Below are 16,621 nucleotides of genomic sequence, written 5' to 3'. Positions count from 1 at the left end.
AGATTAAATTAGTTAATTATTAAAATAAGACTTAATCTATGTTATATTATGTTCCGCCTGCAGAGATATATATATATTTTAACTGCAGTAGATGTAAAGGCCCTGAAGCATATATATAAATATTTATGAGATACTATTTTCTACAGGATTATCCTGGTGGTCGATTACACTAAAGAAATTAAAGTTTATATAGATACTGCTCACGCTGATCATAAAGACAGTAAGTTAATAGAAAAGTATATTATCTTCTATGCAGGAGAACCCATTACCTGGTTATTAAATAAATAAACTGTTGTTGCACTATTTTTTACTGTTATAGAATACTGCGCGTATGATGCTGCTGCTAAAGATATTCTATATATCAAGAAGTTAACGCAGGCATTTGATCTTAAAATATCAGATAATAGTAAGATATCCCTGTTCACTGATACTGTTAATTTATTATGAATTCTTAACTATGGTATCTACATACGGTCTACTAGATAGCTAGATAACTGCTATTTATTCATGGCAGATTTTATTAAATCAGATATTATATTAAATCTAATATATTGCAGGTACTAGCAATCCTGCAGACAGTCTTACGAAACTACTAGATTAAGAGAAGTTTTGTATCTTCTGGAATCTACTAGAGATGATCTGATTGGCTATCTTCTACAGTATCTAGGAAATAATACTTAATATACAGAAAATTACTTATCTAGAAAATATCTATAACTTTATTTAATATTTCTCTATATGCTTTTTTGCCTAGAAGGCTATGTCAAGGTATTTACTGGAGTAGACAAAGTCATGTGCCAGGTGCTCAGGCTGCCCACAAATGATCTCTTGCTTTATTTACTAGATTACCTAGATAGCTACTAATTCAACTCACACTTTTACTGTATTTTTGCGTGTTCGTTTGCTTGCTTTCGCTGTTTCGTTGCTTTGCTAGTAATCACGCGCCTCAACATTTGACTTCAGTGCCTGTGCATTACTACTAATTAGAAAGGTCACGCTACCTGCGGCACAGCAGATTTTCTGGGATCTGGAAGCATGGGCTTTCAGGATTGAGACGCCATGGTCGATGGATAATCCCTGTTTAGCACCTGGAGTAGCGAGTGGAGGTGGGGAGGAATTGGTTTTGAAGTTTGTTATTCTGTTGGCTCAATGTACAATCGACTATTGGTTATTTGGCAGATCTTTATATGAAAACCAAAGAGAGAGACAGTAAAGATTAAAACACGTTCCCATCGATGAAGCCGTCACATTTTATTAAATCAAAACGTAAGAGAGTAGCCTCACAGACCCCTGAACAAATAGATCATGGAATTGTTTCATTCAAGCCAGAAGACCCTTCCAAACAGGCATATAATTTTCTGGTCCCACACACGAGGGGTAGGGGCCATACCGACGCGGGCTGCCAAAGATCAGACTTGCTCTCCCCACCGTGGAATCAGGTGCGGAAGCCCACTATATATGGCTTTAGCGGCTCTCAAAGATCTAGGTTCTCTAAGAGCACAGAAAGCTTGGAACAGGCTCCAGTTCCTTGAGGTCAGCTAGCTTTGTTACGTCTCTGGTGAATACGAAGTTCAACGTATATTGCTGGTATATGTACCTCTGTCTATAGTCCTAGTACGTTCATCCTGTACACATAGTTCGTCTCCGAACGCTGATTCTAGCTTCCTCATGGGTCAAACCAACCCATCAAACAGAGTTAGAGTTATCAGCACACGAAAAAGCAGCAGACCCTCCATTCTCAGCATAAGATGCCATGATGTATTTAACGGACCCATAAGTTCCCGCCACCATCATGAATGAGCCGATGAGTATCATTAACACGCTCCACACCACTTGGAACATCCACCTTTTCGATAACCGCGCTGCATCCTTCCCCTTCCTCCAATTATCGTACAGCCACATAGCGCCCATCGGTTGAATGCAAATAAGCGGACCAAGTAAAGCACCGATGAGAGAAACCAAGGCATCGAAGACGGGTATTGTGCTGGCAATGATCCACGCGATCGCGACTATTCCGAACGTACAGCTCAGCCACGTTATCCAGTGCGTGGGCGAGTTGCTGGTGAGGTGGCGTGAGCCGCGGAGGATATTGACGAAGATGAATTTTGCGGGGACCTTTAGTGTTTTAGCAAGAGGTATGGTTGGCATGTTGGGGCCTATGTCGCAATTGGGCTGCTTGTGGCTTACATGTGCAATTATTGTCAGTGTGGCTAGGAGCCCGGGTAGTGCAAATGCATAGCTGATGATCTTTACAACTCCACCGGCTGAACCAAGAGCCGGTGAAGAAACGTAGGTACCGCAGTAGTAGTAAACAACTCCGCCGATTACAGAATATACGGCGAGGACTCCGGTCTGGCTTATGACCACCGCTTTGGTGTATTGGTGGGGATCGCGCATTTCGCAGACGATGGAGAAAAACCCTGGGATTGGACGGTATTAGTGTGAGGTAGCATACCGGGAAGGAACAACCAGACGGGTTTAGCTCACCCGGGATTCCCGTAAAAGAGAATAGCAGGTTCGATACTGCTGCAATTCCATCCGCAAAACTGGGATGGCCGACGGCCACCCAGTCGGAAACCCAGGGACCGTCCGTTTTGGGCGCGTCAGCGGGGCGGTCCTCTATACCGACTGCGACAGTAACAATAATCACTGTGAAAAGTCAGTGTATCGTGCATAAGACGTGTCAATAGGGAAAGTACCGGCAGTTAGGATACATGGTAGGCCCACCCATGCAACGGTGGTGATGCGACCTAACGTTCGGATACTACAGAAGCAGAAACCGACGATGGCTGCAACGGCGGTGAAGACGGCTGTGCATGTTGCATGGGTAGACACAGCGTTCAAACCAATGGAAAGACCGAGAATTGCAGAGCCGCTGGTAAAAATGTAATCTGCATATAGTTAGTAACTACTATTGGCGTTGTATTACTTCCGACTATTTGATGGAGTCATCACGTACAAAGGCAAAACGCGGCTGAAAGGGCCCACCGGCCCACCGGGCCAAACATGAGGGCACCGGCATCGTCAATGCTGTACACCTCACGGTGGTTGATCTTGAAAGTGCCAACAATATAGCCAGACCAAGTAGTGATACAGTAGATTATAAACAGACAAATAATGCCCGGGACCATGCCCAGAACATCGAGAGCGGATGGGATGGCGAGGACACCCAAACCAATCTGCGTCTTCATCATGAGGATAACGGTTCCTATGAACCCGACCTAGTGGAATCAATTAGCTTCTGTGACTTTGTTTAAAGAGAACTGCTTGTATAAACATTGCGAAAGTTGGGACCGTGCTCCGAGATCTCTCCGAACACATCGTCATGGACGTATTCGGGTTGCTGCGGAACGTCCTCAATGTCTTTTTTGTCGACGTCCATATCGAAAAGGGTTTGCTGAATACTTCCTGGAGCGAAGAAGGAAGAATCCAGCGCAGTGAGAAGGCCATGGAGACCCCTTTATAACAGGTGTTGGGAACCAGCGTAGCCAATGACGTCGGGGCCAATACAGAGGCACAGAACACGATTCATGCATCTCGGATCCCCCGCATTTTCAGTCAAAGTGCGGCAGCTGAATGCGGTCTTGATCAACAAGCTTAACCGTTCCCAATACCGCATATTGTGGGTCGTACCCCCGCAGATAAGCCGACGTTGGGGTTGACAGAAAAGCACCCTCGCAAAAAACCCCTAAGATTCGTATGATCGGGTGCCAACCCGAGATTTGCCGAGTGTCCTCCTGCTGCTTCCCTTATCGGTTAAGATAAACTGCGATAGAAAGAGGGATTAATCGAGAAGTAAGGCTGAAGATTAGACTTAATCACGGTCAAACCCAGTATGATTGATACAGCTGGTAAGTGAGCTAGCCAACCTGCACAGTGGTCGGATAGCCGTGGTAACCAATACGAGACTACCAGAAGGATCATGGCATGGACGGGAAGAGAATGGATCTATTTACTAGAATGCTAATTCGCTGACTGACCAAACCAGGCAACTATAATGTACTGCCAGAAACTGTAGGCACCTGTGCAATCTTATATAACTGCGTCGAAATTGATTCGACGAAGAACATCGGATTCTTGAGAAAGTGTTTCATCTCAGGAGTTTTGTATGGCCTCTTGGCTAACACGCCCCCCCTCTTCTTTTTTTGATGGATTAAACTTTCCCTCCGCGATTTATAATAAGTACACCGTGTATTGAGTGTAGAGCTCAATCACGTCACTGGTACCGCGCACTTCGACGAGGAGTCTCCCGTCCACTTCTGTCGGAAACAAGTGACCATGCTGATGCGCTCGCGCCCATCAAGCGCCTTGAGAGACCGGTGTTTAGTGCATCTACCCTGCAGAACCACAGCGGTTCTCTATAATCCGAGAAATAGTGCAACTACTGTGAAGCTGCATACACGGGGTGATTACATACCATAGCTGTTGGCCCACAAGATTCCATAGCCTCCCACCAGGCGTCCTGAGCGCCGTCTCTCTACCGGCCATGTCAGTGCCATCTTAAATCAATGTCACATTCACAAACGGGAAACTATCATAATGCCAGGCGATAACCGGGAGCTCATTATCCGGGGAAGCAATATTGACAATGTTATATGTTCGCGTTCTCGTTCCGAATCGGGTTGTCGATCTTGGCAATCAAAACCCATTGACGAAATGAGGCCAATTTCCAGCAACCTTGGATGTCCTGTCGAGGACTTCCAGAAGTTTCCAGGCATCTAATGTGAAAGGGACACCAGTATGCCTATTAGAACTGGAGCTTCTCATTGAAGATCTGCTCCCTAATTTTCATCTTCGCTGTTTCGGGAAACAGCGGGAATGGGTCTGTGGCCGCGTGGAGTGGCATGACGTGTCCCTCTAGCCCAGTTTGCTCCATCGTATAGATGGACCTTGGGGTTAGTTGTTCAGTTGCCTTGCTAGGTCGAATAATTCCCACTTGGCGATCTTTGCTCCGAGGATTAAGGATCATGCCTGCAATTGACCATTAGAAATGAAACAAGCCGTGATCTTGCAAGACAGGCAGTATGAAGAAGTCTTATTTGGTCTATGGTGAACCCGATACCTGGCATCTATGGTCGCTGCTCTCGGCAGCATCCGCGGCAGCACCCTCGGATGAAGGTGGGGGTCTCGGCTTCTACCCGATGCTTATCATAGAATGTAGGGCATTGATCGTCTCGGAATCGGATGCGAGTATCGATCATAGTAGCCAGAGACAGTGTGTAAAGAATGATCGTAACTCCTTTATTCCGAGATGCTTCCATGGACGCAAGTCGGTAAAAAACAATGCATGAATTACCAATTGGTTTATATGGTCCCGATGCCCTACCAAGCTGAGACTCATATTCATCATCAATCCTCGCCATTCTTCTTATCTCTGAAACACCCATCAACATGTCATCTATCGACCTTAACGACGTCGCATCTGCCCTCCGCACAGCCCTAGCTGAAGCTAAGCCCATCGATCCCCCAACCAAGACCTGGCCCAGCCTCACCCCAGACGATGGCTTCAGGATCCAAGAAATCAACTCCAAGCACAACGTTGCCAACGGCGACCGCCTAGTCGGGTACAAGCTCGGCAACATCGCAAAGGTGATGCAGACCGCATTTGGTCTTGACCACCCCGACTATGGGTTCCTACATGCAAAGTCCTTCATCTACGAAGGCACGCCTATCCACCTGAATAAATTCATCAAGCCGTTCGTCGAACTCGAGCCTGCTTTCGTTCTGAATGGGCCCCTGAAAGGTCCTAATATCACCGTGGCGGATGTAATCAATGCCATTGACTATGCTATTCCTGCTATTGAAATTATTGACTCCCGCGTGAAGAACTGGGCGATTGATCTGCCGGATACGCTTGCGGATAACGGGTCAACTGGGGCTATTATACTTGGTGGAACGCCGCGCAAGCTTACCGACCTTACTCTTAATGATACCCGTGGTGTCTTAAAGCATAATGGCAAGGAGCTGATGACAGGGAATACGAAGAATGTTCTTGGGAATCCGATCTCGGCTGTGGCGTGGTTGGTGAATCGGTTGGCGGAATATGATATTGAGTTCCAGGCAGGGCAGGTTATTATGCCCGGAAGTTGTCTGGAGGCTATTCCTATGATGGTTGGTCAGTGGACATGTACGTTTGAGGGATGGGGGACTATCGAGTTCGATGTTGTGTAGATCGTCACTAGGTCTAATAGACACACCACATTATTATCTGTGGAATGAAAACTTCTACAATCCAATGAATGTAAAGAATCATTATGGGGTCTAATGAATGGCTTCAGTGATCATTGTGTACTGCTGGTAAATAAAAGATATATTCCCCTAAGATTCCAGATCCCCTTATACCTCTATCTCGACTACTCGTGGACTGCATCATCGAATCGTATATACTACCTAAGTCATGAACCCTACGACCAATATGTCGCATACTCACTCTCCCCCTTCACTACCTTGATAAACTCCTCCGCAATAATCTCATCCGTTCGCTTCGACGGATGCAACTGATCATACCACAGAAACGAATCCGGACTCGACAGCGTCTCACACTCCGATCCCGCCACATTACAATGGTGAATATAACCCGTAACATTCGCCGGTGCAGATCCATTAAGATACTGCTCCGGATGATAATATATATCCGAGATCTGCGCAGATCAGCAACCATCACACCTCAACCCCTCAAGGGAAGAAGTATACTCACCAATGAATACATATCCATGACCGCGACCTTCGCCCCAGGATACCTCTTCCCAACAACCCACTCAAACGGCGTCCGATAATCATAAACCTGATTAACGGTACTCACCTGCTCCCACATGCGATAACTAATCTCGGTGAAATTCCCCGACTTATCAGGCCAGTAATTATTTGCCCCGATGCCCCCATTCTCAGGCGTCGCATACAGCGGTGCTAACTGCAACGGCACCATGTTCATAATAACAAAGTACTTTCCCTTCGCGGCTTTGTACACGCCATCGAGGGCATTGAACACACAGTCAACGTAATCCGGAATCGTCTTGTTCGCGACCTGCGAATCAGTCAGGAACGCGTAGTTCCCCAGATCGTTCGTCCCGATCCAGATGGAGTAGATTGTGCTGTCTGGATCGTTTTGGAGGAATTTCTCTCCCGTGCTAGGAATGTGGTAGGCGTTGTCGGCTGTGAAGGCTGGGACTTCGTATTCCAGGACGGAGGGGTAGAGTCCGAAGGAGGTCGTTCGGGGGGTTATGTTGTTCGAGCAGGAGGCGCCACTGATGGCGTAGTTGTACCGGTGGGATAGGTGGGCGTATTGGTGCACGAAGTGACCCCAGATGTAGCCGCCGGAGGCGGATTCGTTTGTCTGGAGGTATTTGTTAGCGGTGTATATGATGTAGGTTTTTATGTGCATTTGGAGGTCGGGATAGTGTGTGTGGTGTCTGGGGAACATACAATAGGCTCGACCCAGCCCACTGGCGGCGCAGACCCATTATGATTAATGAAGTAGCTGATTCGCGTATCGTCCGTATAGCTATCACCAAAGGTGACCAAGGTTTTGAAATCCTGAATGCTCCATTTTTGGGTGGACTCGGCGAGCGCCGCTTCCAACCCTAGGAGAATCACGCTTAGGCAGCGTGGCAGGCGCATTGTGCACTGTCGGTACGGCGTATGCGAAGAGAAAGTAACGGGGATGTTCACCCCTCTTTATTACAAACATTGAGCACCAATTCGGCCTATGATCAATCGCATTGATGTGCTCTGTTTTTATCCGGATGCGGAGGTGCGGGTAAACTCCGCTCACCGTAACACGACGCTATTCGCGGAAGATCTGCGTCGGGGTGGCCAATGCAGGTGTTTATCCGGGTTGTTTGCTGCAGGTTTGGGGTATTTGGGTGGCTTGGCGAAGCTGGGGGGCAGCGAGGGGTTTCTTAAATTTGATTAGCTGTTTTAGATCATTTGATGGTTGGTTGGGGTGGTGTGGTCTCCGAGGGAATACAGTTAGAAGGCTGTCTAGACGCATGAGTTTATATGGAAGCGTCAATACCTCTGAGCTATCACTATGCACTTATTGGACGTGTTGATAGACTTCGAATAAAAATCCCTATGGCTACGCTAGTTTAAAAAAAAAAGCACGATCAGTATCCTGAACACACCGCAGTCGGAGTGTCCGAGTGCGACTTTCAATCGAAATAAGTAGCCTGAACCTCCCCATACGATTGGCCATTAAACTCCAGCTCGAATTTAAGTGAGGCGGACCCCGGGGTCATAATCATGACATGACTAATAGTGTAGTACTCTGTGCCTTTGCTGTTCGTGTGTTTTGTGAAGTATTGAGTGGGTACACTGCTTAAATCAGTTGTCAAGGTACACAACTGGTAGACACCTGCATAGTAATTAGCTGATGTACCTCAGTGGAACATAAAAATGTTAGTTGCCTACTACTATTGCTACGTTCTGGCGCTTCACTGTGAAGGCATATTTTTAGTCTGCTTGTAACACTGGGCGTTCTGCCAACAGCAACGGTAGTGTCAAAACCCATCCGAATGGGTTTTCCTTCGTGAATCTCGTCGCCCTACAAAGTAATGAGCAACAGTTGCAAGGTCCGCTGGAGATCATCGACTGAGTACTTACCTTGTGGATATACCACTTCATCATGTCGCGAATATACCACCTTTCCTTCAAGTCATCCCAGAATCTCTTTGCGTCTGGAAACTTAGCCATTGTCTCGGGATTATGTGTTTCATGCCAAATGCCATAGTGGCATCGAGCAATTCGGTTCGTAACCTGGTTGCCTCCCAAACCATATCGGACCGCACCACTGGATTAAGGTAAGCAGGCTGCGCCAATACCCTGTCTACCTTAAGAGACTCACAGCATCACAGCATACCAACTAGTGCTTGTTAGCCTGGGCATCATAAAAGACATTCTTTAACTTCTTACGAGTTTGGTGGCTGCATCACAACAATGTCACTGAATGTTTCCTGAATACAGTGATAGAGGTACTCGGATGACCCGAATCCTCCCACCAGAAGGATTGCCTACCGTTAATAATCAGCCACGCTCCTAAATCAACTGATGTACTCACCTTCACTGGCATATTCTTGGCTCTAGCACTATTAACCTGGTGAACAATTTGCACCTTGACTCGGTCAACGATCGGATCAAAGAACTTCTTAATCTGAGCACTATAGTTTTAGAGTTTAGCTTCAAGGCGCGCAGGGATGCTTCGATGATGCAGATTTACTCACCCTTCCAGCTGAAGAAACCCATCTTGTAGACCTATTTTAGGGTTATCCTTCAATCCAGGCAGAGGTACAAAATGGGTCTCCTCCTCAAAGTCCGGGTCACTCGCAAAATTGGGCTTGATTTGATCTTGCCAATACTTCAACGCCAGTTCGGAGGATTTTCCACTTAGATGTTTATCATTCACCAGGACATTAAGAAAAGCCTTGAACGCGGCATCGAGCAGAACCGATCCACAGATGTCACCTGCTTTTGTCAGCCGATTTAGATAGCGTCTTGTCTGGAGGCATAGCATACCGCTGCCTTCGGATACCTCCTCCAAGCGCAATGGAGACACCGTCTTCACGCAGTATGAGATGAGATCCTGTCGTGTTCAGCCATGGTAATTGCAAAATAGTCACCCATGTGGGGATAGGCTTAGTTACCACAGTACCACCACCGGCATCGCATACTACGACAACATCGTTGTTCTGCATTCGACGTAAAAAAGAAGCTCTTCTTATCGCGTACTCCAACTTACCTCGATGGAGTTAGGTTGAATTGCATTGAGGCAGTACAAAGCTGCCGCCTCTGGCCCAGACACCAAAGTAATATCCTTCTGAGGGATTTTGGCCCTTGAAGCAGCTTTCAAGGTCGCATCCTTTGCCTTATCAGACCAGATGGCCGGCACCGTTAGGACATACTTCATCTCCATCTGTTCGGCTGCCGGGCCAAAGCGCCTCTGGAGAACCTTCTTGGTATGGTCAACCAGTCCTGTCAGATACATGCCAGTCAAAGTAACCGCAGGTATGCGCGACCTTTTGAGGAGTCCCGCATCTATCAAAGATGCTACGTATCCTGAATTCTGGGGCTCATCTAATAATAGCTTCATACCCCGGATATTATCTCCAACAAGGTAGTTGGTTTGGTAACCCCAATGGACACGCCCGCCGCATTTGATCACCATGGTGCTAGGGACTTTAGGTGTTGTCCCTGTTGCTAATTATCAGCAGATTGTTTTATGAGCGTATCAAAAGACGCCACAGACGGTTCCCAGCTCCAGGCCACGACATTATGACTTCTGGCTTATCTGGACAATCTCTCAAAGCCCAGGCGACACTGACAAATATTAGTTCCCCGATCACGATTGGGTAAATCATTATCTCTTACCCACTATAAGTGGTGCCGAAGTCAAGCCCAATGACGATACGAGGATTCGACATATTTGAGACACAGTAGTATACTATCGTACAGAAACGAAAAAGAAAATGTGGAAGTGAAAGGAGGGGTGCCAGAGCGGATTTAAGGAGCCGAAGAGAGATGGATTCTGTCATTACCATGCATCACTTCCGTCCCCATAGTCACGATGACGATCAGCCAGAAGTGATGAAGTCAACGTTGGCGAAGACCTTGGAGGATGAATTCAGCATTTTACACAACGGCAATTACCACCATGGAGCAGTTCATCGACATCGTTTCCCAGTACTTCCCAATGCTTGATGTCCTTCGCAATATGGAAAGGCCCCGAAGACTTGCTACCAACGGCGATATGTCGCCTCCAAGATTGTCACCTGTCGAACATCTTCTTCGCGTGAGTCGATTTCACAGTTGACGATTCAGTAATGACATCCCCATGCTCACATTCCCAGAACAACCCCGAACTATACAGAGGGTTAGAAAAGGCTGCGCTGGCAACGGGTCACGTAGAAGAGGGCATTCGGCGTCAACTATACCACGCGCAGCAGTCTAAGGAGTCGATGAGATCAGAGCTGGCTAAAAAGAAATCGGACATCCGATCACTCACTCAGCAGATACAAGCTCTAAATTTTCAGCCAAACATTCTCTCTGACGACGATATCGCACAAAATATGAGACGGCTCCTACAGCGACTTAGAAACTGGTCCAATACCTACTTTCGCGACTTGGATCAGCTGAACAAACTCAGGCAGAATCTCGAGCGCAATGGAGCAATGTTTGTACCTCGAGGCCCACATGAGATTCCAGCGTTTATCGCCTCTGTCGTCAGCCAAATTCTGTTTCAGCGCATATTCAGTTCATACCTACTAGGAATACCCAATGAAGAATCGGCAAGGTTCGTGTCTATTGCAGAGACACTACGGCAGAATTGTATGACTTCCGATCTATTGTAGGTCAAAGTGAGACTGATTTGAACCCCAGGCCCCGGAAATGTTGAGCATCACTGGCGCACGGCCACAAGCATGGCCGTAGAGAAGCTTGGAGATGAGCAAAGCGACATAAACATGGTGGTATCTCAAGTGGAGATAATGCTCTCGCAGTACTATTCCGTTGAAGGGCCCACTGTGGCCATGCGATTGCGTGCCCTTGTGCGGGAGTGTATGCAGTTCAAGCGCGATCTAGATCGTCAACTGAGCCGCTATCATTTCTTTCGCAGTGCGTTGGGAGATAAATTTACCCCGGATTATATGCAGCAGGCTATGCCTTTCCAGGAGGTTGCAAGTCGTGTTCAATGCACGCTGTGGCCGGGCTTGTACAAAGAGTCAACGAGCAGGGCTCTCGTTGTAGTACCAGAGACGGTCCTGGCTACGAAAGATGCAGAAGATCAGAGCCCAGCCTATACAGAGGTGTCAAAAACCCTTGTTCTAGGTTTGCAGGACGTGTCGGACCACCTATCGGACAGTGGGCAGAGCGTCGATAATGAAGGTGTTTCCTGCAGGGATATGGCCTTTGGCATTGAACTCGGAGGAGATACTGTGTGAATGCAGGATTCGCTCTCTAATAATTGAAACAGGCTATATTCATTTATTCTTGATCAACATAGGCTATTTGTCGGATATTAGAGTCAGCCTCCATCAATTTCTTGACATATTTAGTAGATAAACCCCCAGTGGGCTGTGGATGCCTTGCTGCCTGAGTGCCTGGTCAGGATTTGCCCCACCCGCAAAACATGTTCGATTTCCCCTGCAAGGTGTTTGCTTCTCCCTGCAGTCAACACGGGCCCTAGGGTCGATACCCACCAACAATGACCTGCTTAGGTTTATGTTGGGACACCTCCATGCATGGCCCGAAGATCATGGGAAGCGGTGTATATTATCCTCATCTATTACTCCGTACTCCGTGCTGGATGATTAATAAGTAACCCCGGCTTCGGTTTCGGAATTGCTAGCCGCGGACTCCGATTGGGGTGCCAGCTAAGGGCTGACACCCATCCCTCAATCCTTATCAGCAGCGCTCCATCGCAATGTCTTCTCTGCCTCATTCCCAACTGGTCTGCAGTTGTACGACGGCACCATGACTTTCTCCGACTCTAAGGGAGGCGCATGGGGCCAACAATGGCGGTCATCGCCCCTTTTCATTGTCAGCGCCATGGCCATGGCCTTGTTCACTGGTAACACCCCAACTGACTGCGTTTATCCTACTGGGAGGGATTCCGCTTACAATATCTGTCGCCTTATCTAGACACCTTTCTCTACGCCTTCCTCGTTCCCATCCTCCCCTACGTTCTCGAAAACCGCCTCGGATTAGACGTATCCCTCACCCAGCGCGTGAGTTTCGCTTTGCTGTCAGAAACCGCCATCGCTGCTCTCGTTACAAGCCCTTTCATTGGCCACTATGCCGATCGCATGTCCTCCAAGCGAATCTTGCTCGTTGGATCGCTGTTAGCTGCGTTGTTTGGGTCCATAGTTCTGGCCTTGGCGACATCAAGTAGGTCTCTATGTCGCATATCTCTGGAATGTGGGCATACTGACAACCATGCACAGCATTTACTCTCTTCGCGGGACGTCTCATTCAGGCAATTGCCAGCTCCTTTATCTGGGTGGTCGGATACGCCACGATTGCGGACAATGTGCAACCAGAAAATCTGGGCAAGACATACGGGGTTATTTCTCTGGTCGTAGCAGCAGGTACCTCAGGGGGTCCGATGGTTGCGGGCATTCTTTTCGAACTGGGCGGATACTGGGTAGCGTGGTCTAGTGCCTTTATTATCCTTATCCTCGACATTATTCTTCGTCTGCTCATGCTGGAAAAGCCGGACGTCCAAGGCGACGCGGACTATTCTAGCAATGCGAGTGTCGCATCGGATCCTGAACGCGCACCTCTCCTGAGCAGCAATCCCGGCCTCGAGGGCGACATGGCGGGCTGGAAGTTTTATGTGTATATTTTGCGGTATCGCCGCTTCGTCTGCGGCGTGCTCAGCTATCTTTCCTTTGCTGTTCTGGTCTCCAGCTTCGACACCACCCTTCCTCTCCATGTTCGCGATGTCTTCAGCTGGGGTAGTTTTCCTGCTGGTATGATGTTCTTCGCTCTGCAAGGTCCCGGGATCCTTCTTAGCCCCATCTGTGGCTGGCTGAAAGATCGGGTCGGGACCCGATGGCCTACCACGGTCGGCTTTTTGCTTCTTGCGCCCGTGATGTGGGTGATCGGCATGCCTGGTGACGAGCGATTCCCATGGGCCAATGAGGGCGACCGCGGGAAGGTTATCTATGCTGTCGGTGTTACTGTGGTGGGATCAGTGTCCTGTTTGCTGAACGGGGCTGGAACCATCGAAGCTACGGGTATGTACTTCCACTTGACGATTACGAACAACGGAAGCCTACGATCGCAAACTAATACAACTACAGTCACAATCGACGAAGTCGAAGCCAAGCACCCCGGCATCTTCGGCCCCAACGGAGGCTACTCCCGTGCTCTGTCAGTAGCCAGTATGGGGTGGACGCTCGGAGCATTCATCGGACCCATCATCTCCGGCTACATCGCTGAACAAGTCGGCTACTACGAGATGAGTTGCGTTATCGGTTTGTTCCCTACCACTCTCAATTTTGAGTCAACGCTAACAAAACTAGCAATTGTGTGTCTTCTCTCCGGCGTCAACACCTTCTTCAACCTAGACTCGAAAGTCCATTTCGACCGTGTGGCGGAATCCACCTAGACTATTAGACTTATTCTCCGACGCGACCGTCGCGCAGACTCGTATATACCCGGCCGAGATAAACTCCCCGGTTGACCTACATGAAACGGTCTATTGACGATACATCCAAAAGTGTTTCTCCTTGCATATACGAAAAAGTTCATGCATCTTGCATTTAGCGTTTCAAAGATATGATAGCATAAGAGAGATCCAGATTCAGAGTCATCATTACATTACATGTGAAGCCGCGCATCCGTGCGTCAATGTCCTATCATTCGTTCATTATCTAGCCCTGTCCAATATATGAGTTGCCTAGACCCTACACTTTAGAACGCCAGATACGAGACAAGCTATCCGTGCGCAGCACCTATCTACTTTTTCTTGTACACCCCTATTATCCAAGATACGCATAGGCCTCTCCCCGTCTCAACGGTATAGATGAAACTCTTATCGGTGCAAACTAGATCGTACAGGTCCAACGTGACACAGCGCGACTCAATCATAGGTCTAATCTAGTAGGGGACCGTACGCTCGGACCAAAAACTCAGTTGGCCCTCTCGCCTTATCTCCATGTGTTGGGGAAACATACACCTCATATTTAATATATTTGACGTGATGGGGATACTTCAACTGTAGGTGGTCTGGGTTGGTCTATTGGTTTATGTGCGGGGTTGAGAGCAATTGTGATGAGATGGCTTGCGGTATTTCGTACGTTATCATGCTTTGCTTGGGAGACTTTGGGTCTGGGTCTGGGTTGGGTCTGTTGAGAATTCCGTGAACGGCGTAGTGATTAGGAAGTTGTTAGATGTGAGAGATACTATGTGTCATGCTGCTGTTGGAGACCTTACTACTACCTGTAGATTCATCATGATGCACGGAATAGCAACTCCGAAATATAGATCTAGACCTATCTTCCTACGTAGTAGTACCACGAAGCAAAACAGCCTAACCAGCGACGATCACCCACGAACAATAATAGGCTACTCATATAGGGAAATACCCTCCGCCATGCGGCATTTACCACAGATCGAGATCCCCAATCCCATCTGCATCTGCATGGAACTAAGGTTGATGATGATGAGTACACCCTGTTCATATTGGATAATGATAATAATCGATTCACGCATGGGTATGTCAAGCCACGTCCTCAGGATGAACTAGGTATGCCGATCTCGCGATAGAGTTTGATGACAGTTACCGCGGTGGGGATATAATTACTCTCTTGTCCTGTCTCTGCAACCGTTGGACCTATAGAAAGTAGCTGTACTAGGCACTAAACTCATCACGAGACGGTTATTTGCGTACGTGTGACAACGACTCTCCCCCCGCCCGCCAAGAGTAGCAGGGGTTTTGGACTTGTAGATCGTCAGTGTCGGATATATCGGGTGCGAGGTTTCGCTCATCTCTGGCTACCTGGGCGGATGCAATTTCCGGGTACGGTTATGTATCTTTTTGGGGTCAACGGGTGTTTGATGCGGTGCGATATCATAGTTGCCTGGCATCTGTTCGGAGGCTGTGATTGACGGACCTGTGTTCCGTGGTAGGTGGTTGTATCGTAGTAGTGGACGCAGTCTCGTATAATGTCTCTGTCAGTCTGTCTAGGTTATGTTTCTATTCCAGGGGTGATGGAGACGCCGCATAGCGGAAGAGGGAGGGGGGGTAAGAGGGGCCTCGCGTGGCCGTTCCGGCAATTCCTCCGGAACGGCTGCAGCAGATGAGGAGTTGACATCCCCCTGTTGCGAGACATGATTCGAGGAAGCAGTCCTCCGCATAAGGCTGAGTAGTCGTCATGGACGGAGTTGCTTCTGGATTGAAACGATCCGGCTTGTACTAGTGACGAGAAGCTGAAATTCAGAAACAACGGCAGTTCGTGGTGTGGAAAAAAAAAAAAAAAAAAAAAAAAAAAAAAGCGGTAGTGTGGTGACTGGGTTAGATATTTACTAAGGAGAAAACAGATATGGATCGTCAGGAACACACACTGTTCTCGGAGGGCGTTGCTGGCTGTCGACCCTGAGTGGTGGAAACCCGAGTTGACGCTAGAAAATTCAGATCTGAAAGGTCAAGCGAAACCGGTTTTGAGTCACGCTTGGTTTCTGTCTCTGTGCATGACAGGTGCATGAACATTGACATCCGTGAGGGCAGGCAATGGATATGTGGTTCCCCCCGTGCCTGTCTATACGAGGCAACAGGCTGCCTTCAATTCGCCTAACAGAATTGCCATTCCCTTCTCAGTCTGTTTCCCTACCAAGTAGTCGATCCGAGACAATTGAGGCTACGTCACGCAGCTCACGGACGAGCCTAAACGAAGTGGAGACTGGAGAGGACAATAGCGCGAGGACTGCATCGAATTTGGTTGGATGGAGAAGTACCGTCGATGGAACCCGGCGGCCGCAAAGACTCCCATAGTTCTCCGTATTATCCCCCTATCGAAGATTCCAAGTCGCGGGAAGAGGGGACAACCAAGGCGAGCTGCAAGCGGAGTCTAGACTGTCCTGATCATTTCGGAGGGTCGGGATCGCGACCGAAGGGCACTTGGACCAT

At 48.1% G+C, this 16,621-nt stretch overlaps 6 protein-coding genes across 6 annotated transcripts; 3 read left to right on the top strand and 3 right to left on the bottom strand.

Moving 5' to 3' along the window:
- Window positions 1-1,601: 1,601 nt before the first annotated feature.
- BO87DRAFT_359857 (putative amino acid transporter (Mtr)) lies at window positions 1,602-3,646 on the bottom strand. The gene is made up of 6 exons (XM_025621533.1): window positions 3,278-3,646; window positions 2,960-3,221; window positions 2,700-2,891; window positions 2,488-2,649; window positions 2,188-2,420; window positions 1,602-2,115 (listed from the first exon to the last, which is right to left on the bottom strand). The coding sequence occupies exons 1-6, from the start codon at window positions 3,380-3,382 to the stop codon at window positions 1,687-1,689; spliced, it is 1,383 nt and encodes a 460-aa protein (XP_025479211.1). The 5' UTR covers window positions 3,383-3,646; the 3' UTR covers window positions 1,602-1,686.
- Window positions 3,647-5,278: 1,632 nt separating this feature from the next.
- On the top strand, window positions 5,279-6,171 carry BO87DRAFT_437030 (2-keto-4-pentenoate hydratase; the record flags this gene model as incomplete). Its single annotated transcript, XM_025627846.1, has 1 exon — window positions 5,279-6,171. Exon 1 carries the CDS (start codon window positions 5,392-5,394, stop codon window positions 6,169-6,171), a length of 780 nt encoding a protein of 259 aa, XP_025479210.1. The 5' UTR covers window positions 5,279-5,391.
- A 164-nt stretch (window positions 6,172-6,335) lies between these two features.
- BO87DRAFT_437026 (SGNH/GDSL hydrolase family protein) lies at window positions 6,336-7,617 on the bottom strand (the record flags this gene model as incomplete). The annotated part of the gene is made up of 3 exons (XM_025627845.1): window positions 6,336-6,641; window positions 6,698-7,333; window positions 7,423-7,617. The coding sequence occupies 3 exons, from the start codon at window positions 7,615-7,617 to the stop codon at window positions 6,405-6,407; spliced, it is 1,068 nt and encodes a 355-aa protein (XP_025479209.1). The 3' UTR covers window positions 6,336-6,404.
- Window positions 7,618-8,150: 533 nt separating this feature from the next.
- Window positions 8,151-10,415, bottom strand: BO87DRAFT_309512 (Hsp70 family protein; the record flags this gene model as incomplete). Its single annotated transcript, XM_025619474.1, is given in 12 exon segments — window positions 8,151-8,377; window positions 8,410-8,542; window positions 8,602-8,788; window positions 8,843-8,896; window positions 8,911-9,008; window positions 9,056-9,155; window positions 9,219-9,462; window positions 9,511-9,577; window positions 9,639-9,683; window positions 9,734-10,185; window positions 10,241-10,311; window positions 10,363-10,415. The coding sequence occupies 12 exon segments, from the start codon at window positions 10,413-10,415 to the stop codon at window positions 8,151-8,153; spliced, it is 1,731 nt and encodes a 576-aa protein (XP_025479208.1).
- Window positions 10,416-10,645: 230 nt separating this feature from the next.
- On the top strand, window positions 10,646-11,930 carry BO87DRAFT_387160 (uncharacterized protein; the record flags this gene model as incomplete). The annotated part of the gene is made up of 3 exons (XM_025624801.1): window positions 10,646-10,783; window positions 10,842-11,319; window positions 11,371-11,930. 3 exons carry the CDS (start codon window positions 10,646-10,648, stop codon window positions 11,928-11,930), a joined length of 1,176 nt encoding a protein of 391 aa, XP_025479207.1.
- Window positions 11,931-12,408: 478 nt separating this feature from the next.
- Window positions 12,409-14,393, top strand: BO87DRAFT_377000 (MFS transporter). Its single transcript, XM_025623441.1, has 5 exons — window positions 12,409-12,559; window positions 12,631-12,876; window positions 12,933-13,727; window positions 13,794-13,967; window positions 14,016-14,393. Exons 1-5 carry the CDS (start codon window positions 12,463-12,465, stop codon window positions 14,099-14,101), a joined length of 1,398 nt encoding a protein of 465 aa, XP_025479206.1. The 5' UTR covers window positions 12,409-12,462; the 3' UTR covers window positions 14,102-14,393.
- The last annotated feature ends 2,228 nt before the right edge of the window (window positions 14,394-16,621 follow it).

The sequence above is a fragment of the Aspergillus neoniger genome (genome assembly GCF_003184625.1).
Source record: "Aspergillus neoniger CBS 115656 unplaced genomic scaffold BO87scaffold_18, whole genome shotgun sequence".
NCBI classification, from domain to species: domain Eukaryota; kingdom Fungi; phylum Ascomycota; class Eurotiomycetes; order Eurotiales; family Aspergillaceae; genus Aspergillus; species Aspergillus neoniger.
Note: the sequence above shows the minus strand (reverse complement) of the source record. Positions and strands in the feature narration are given on the sequence as shown.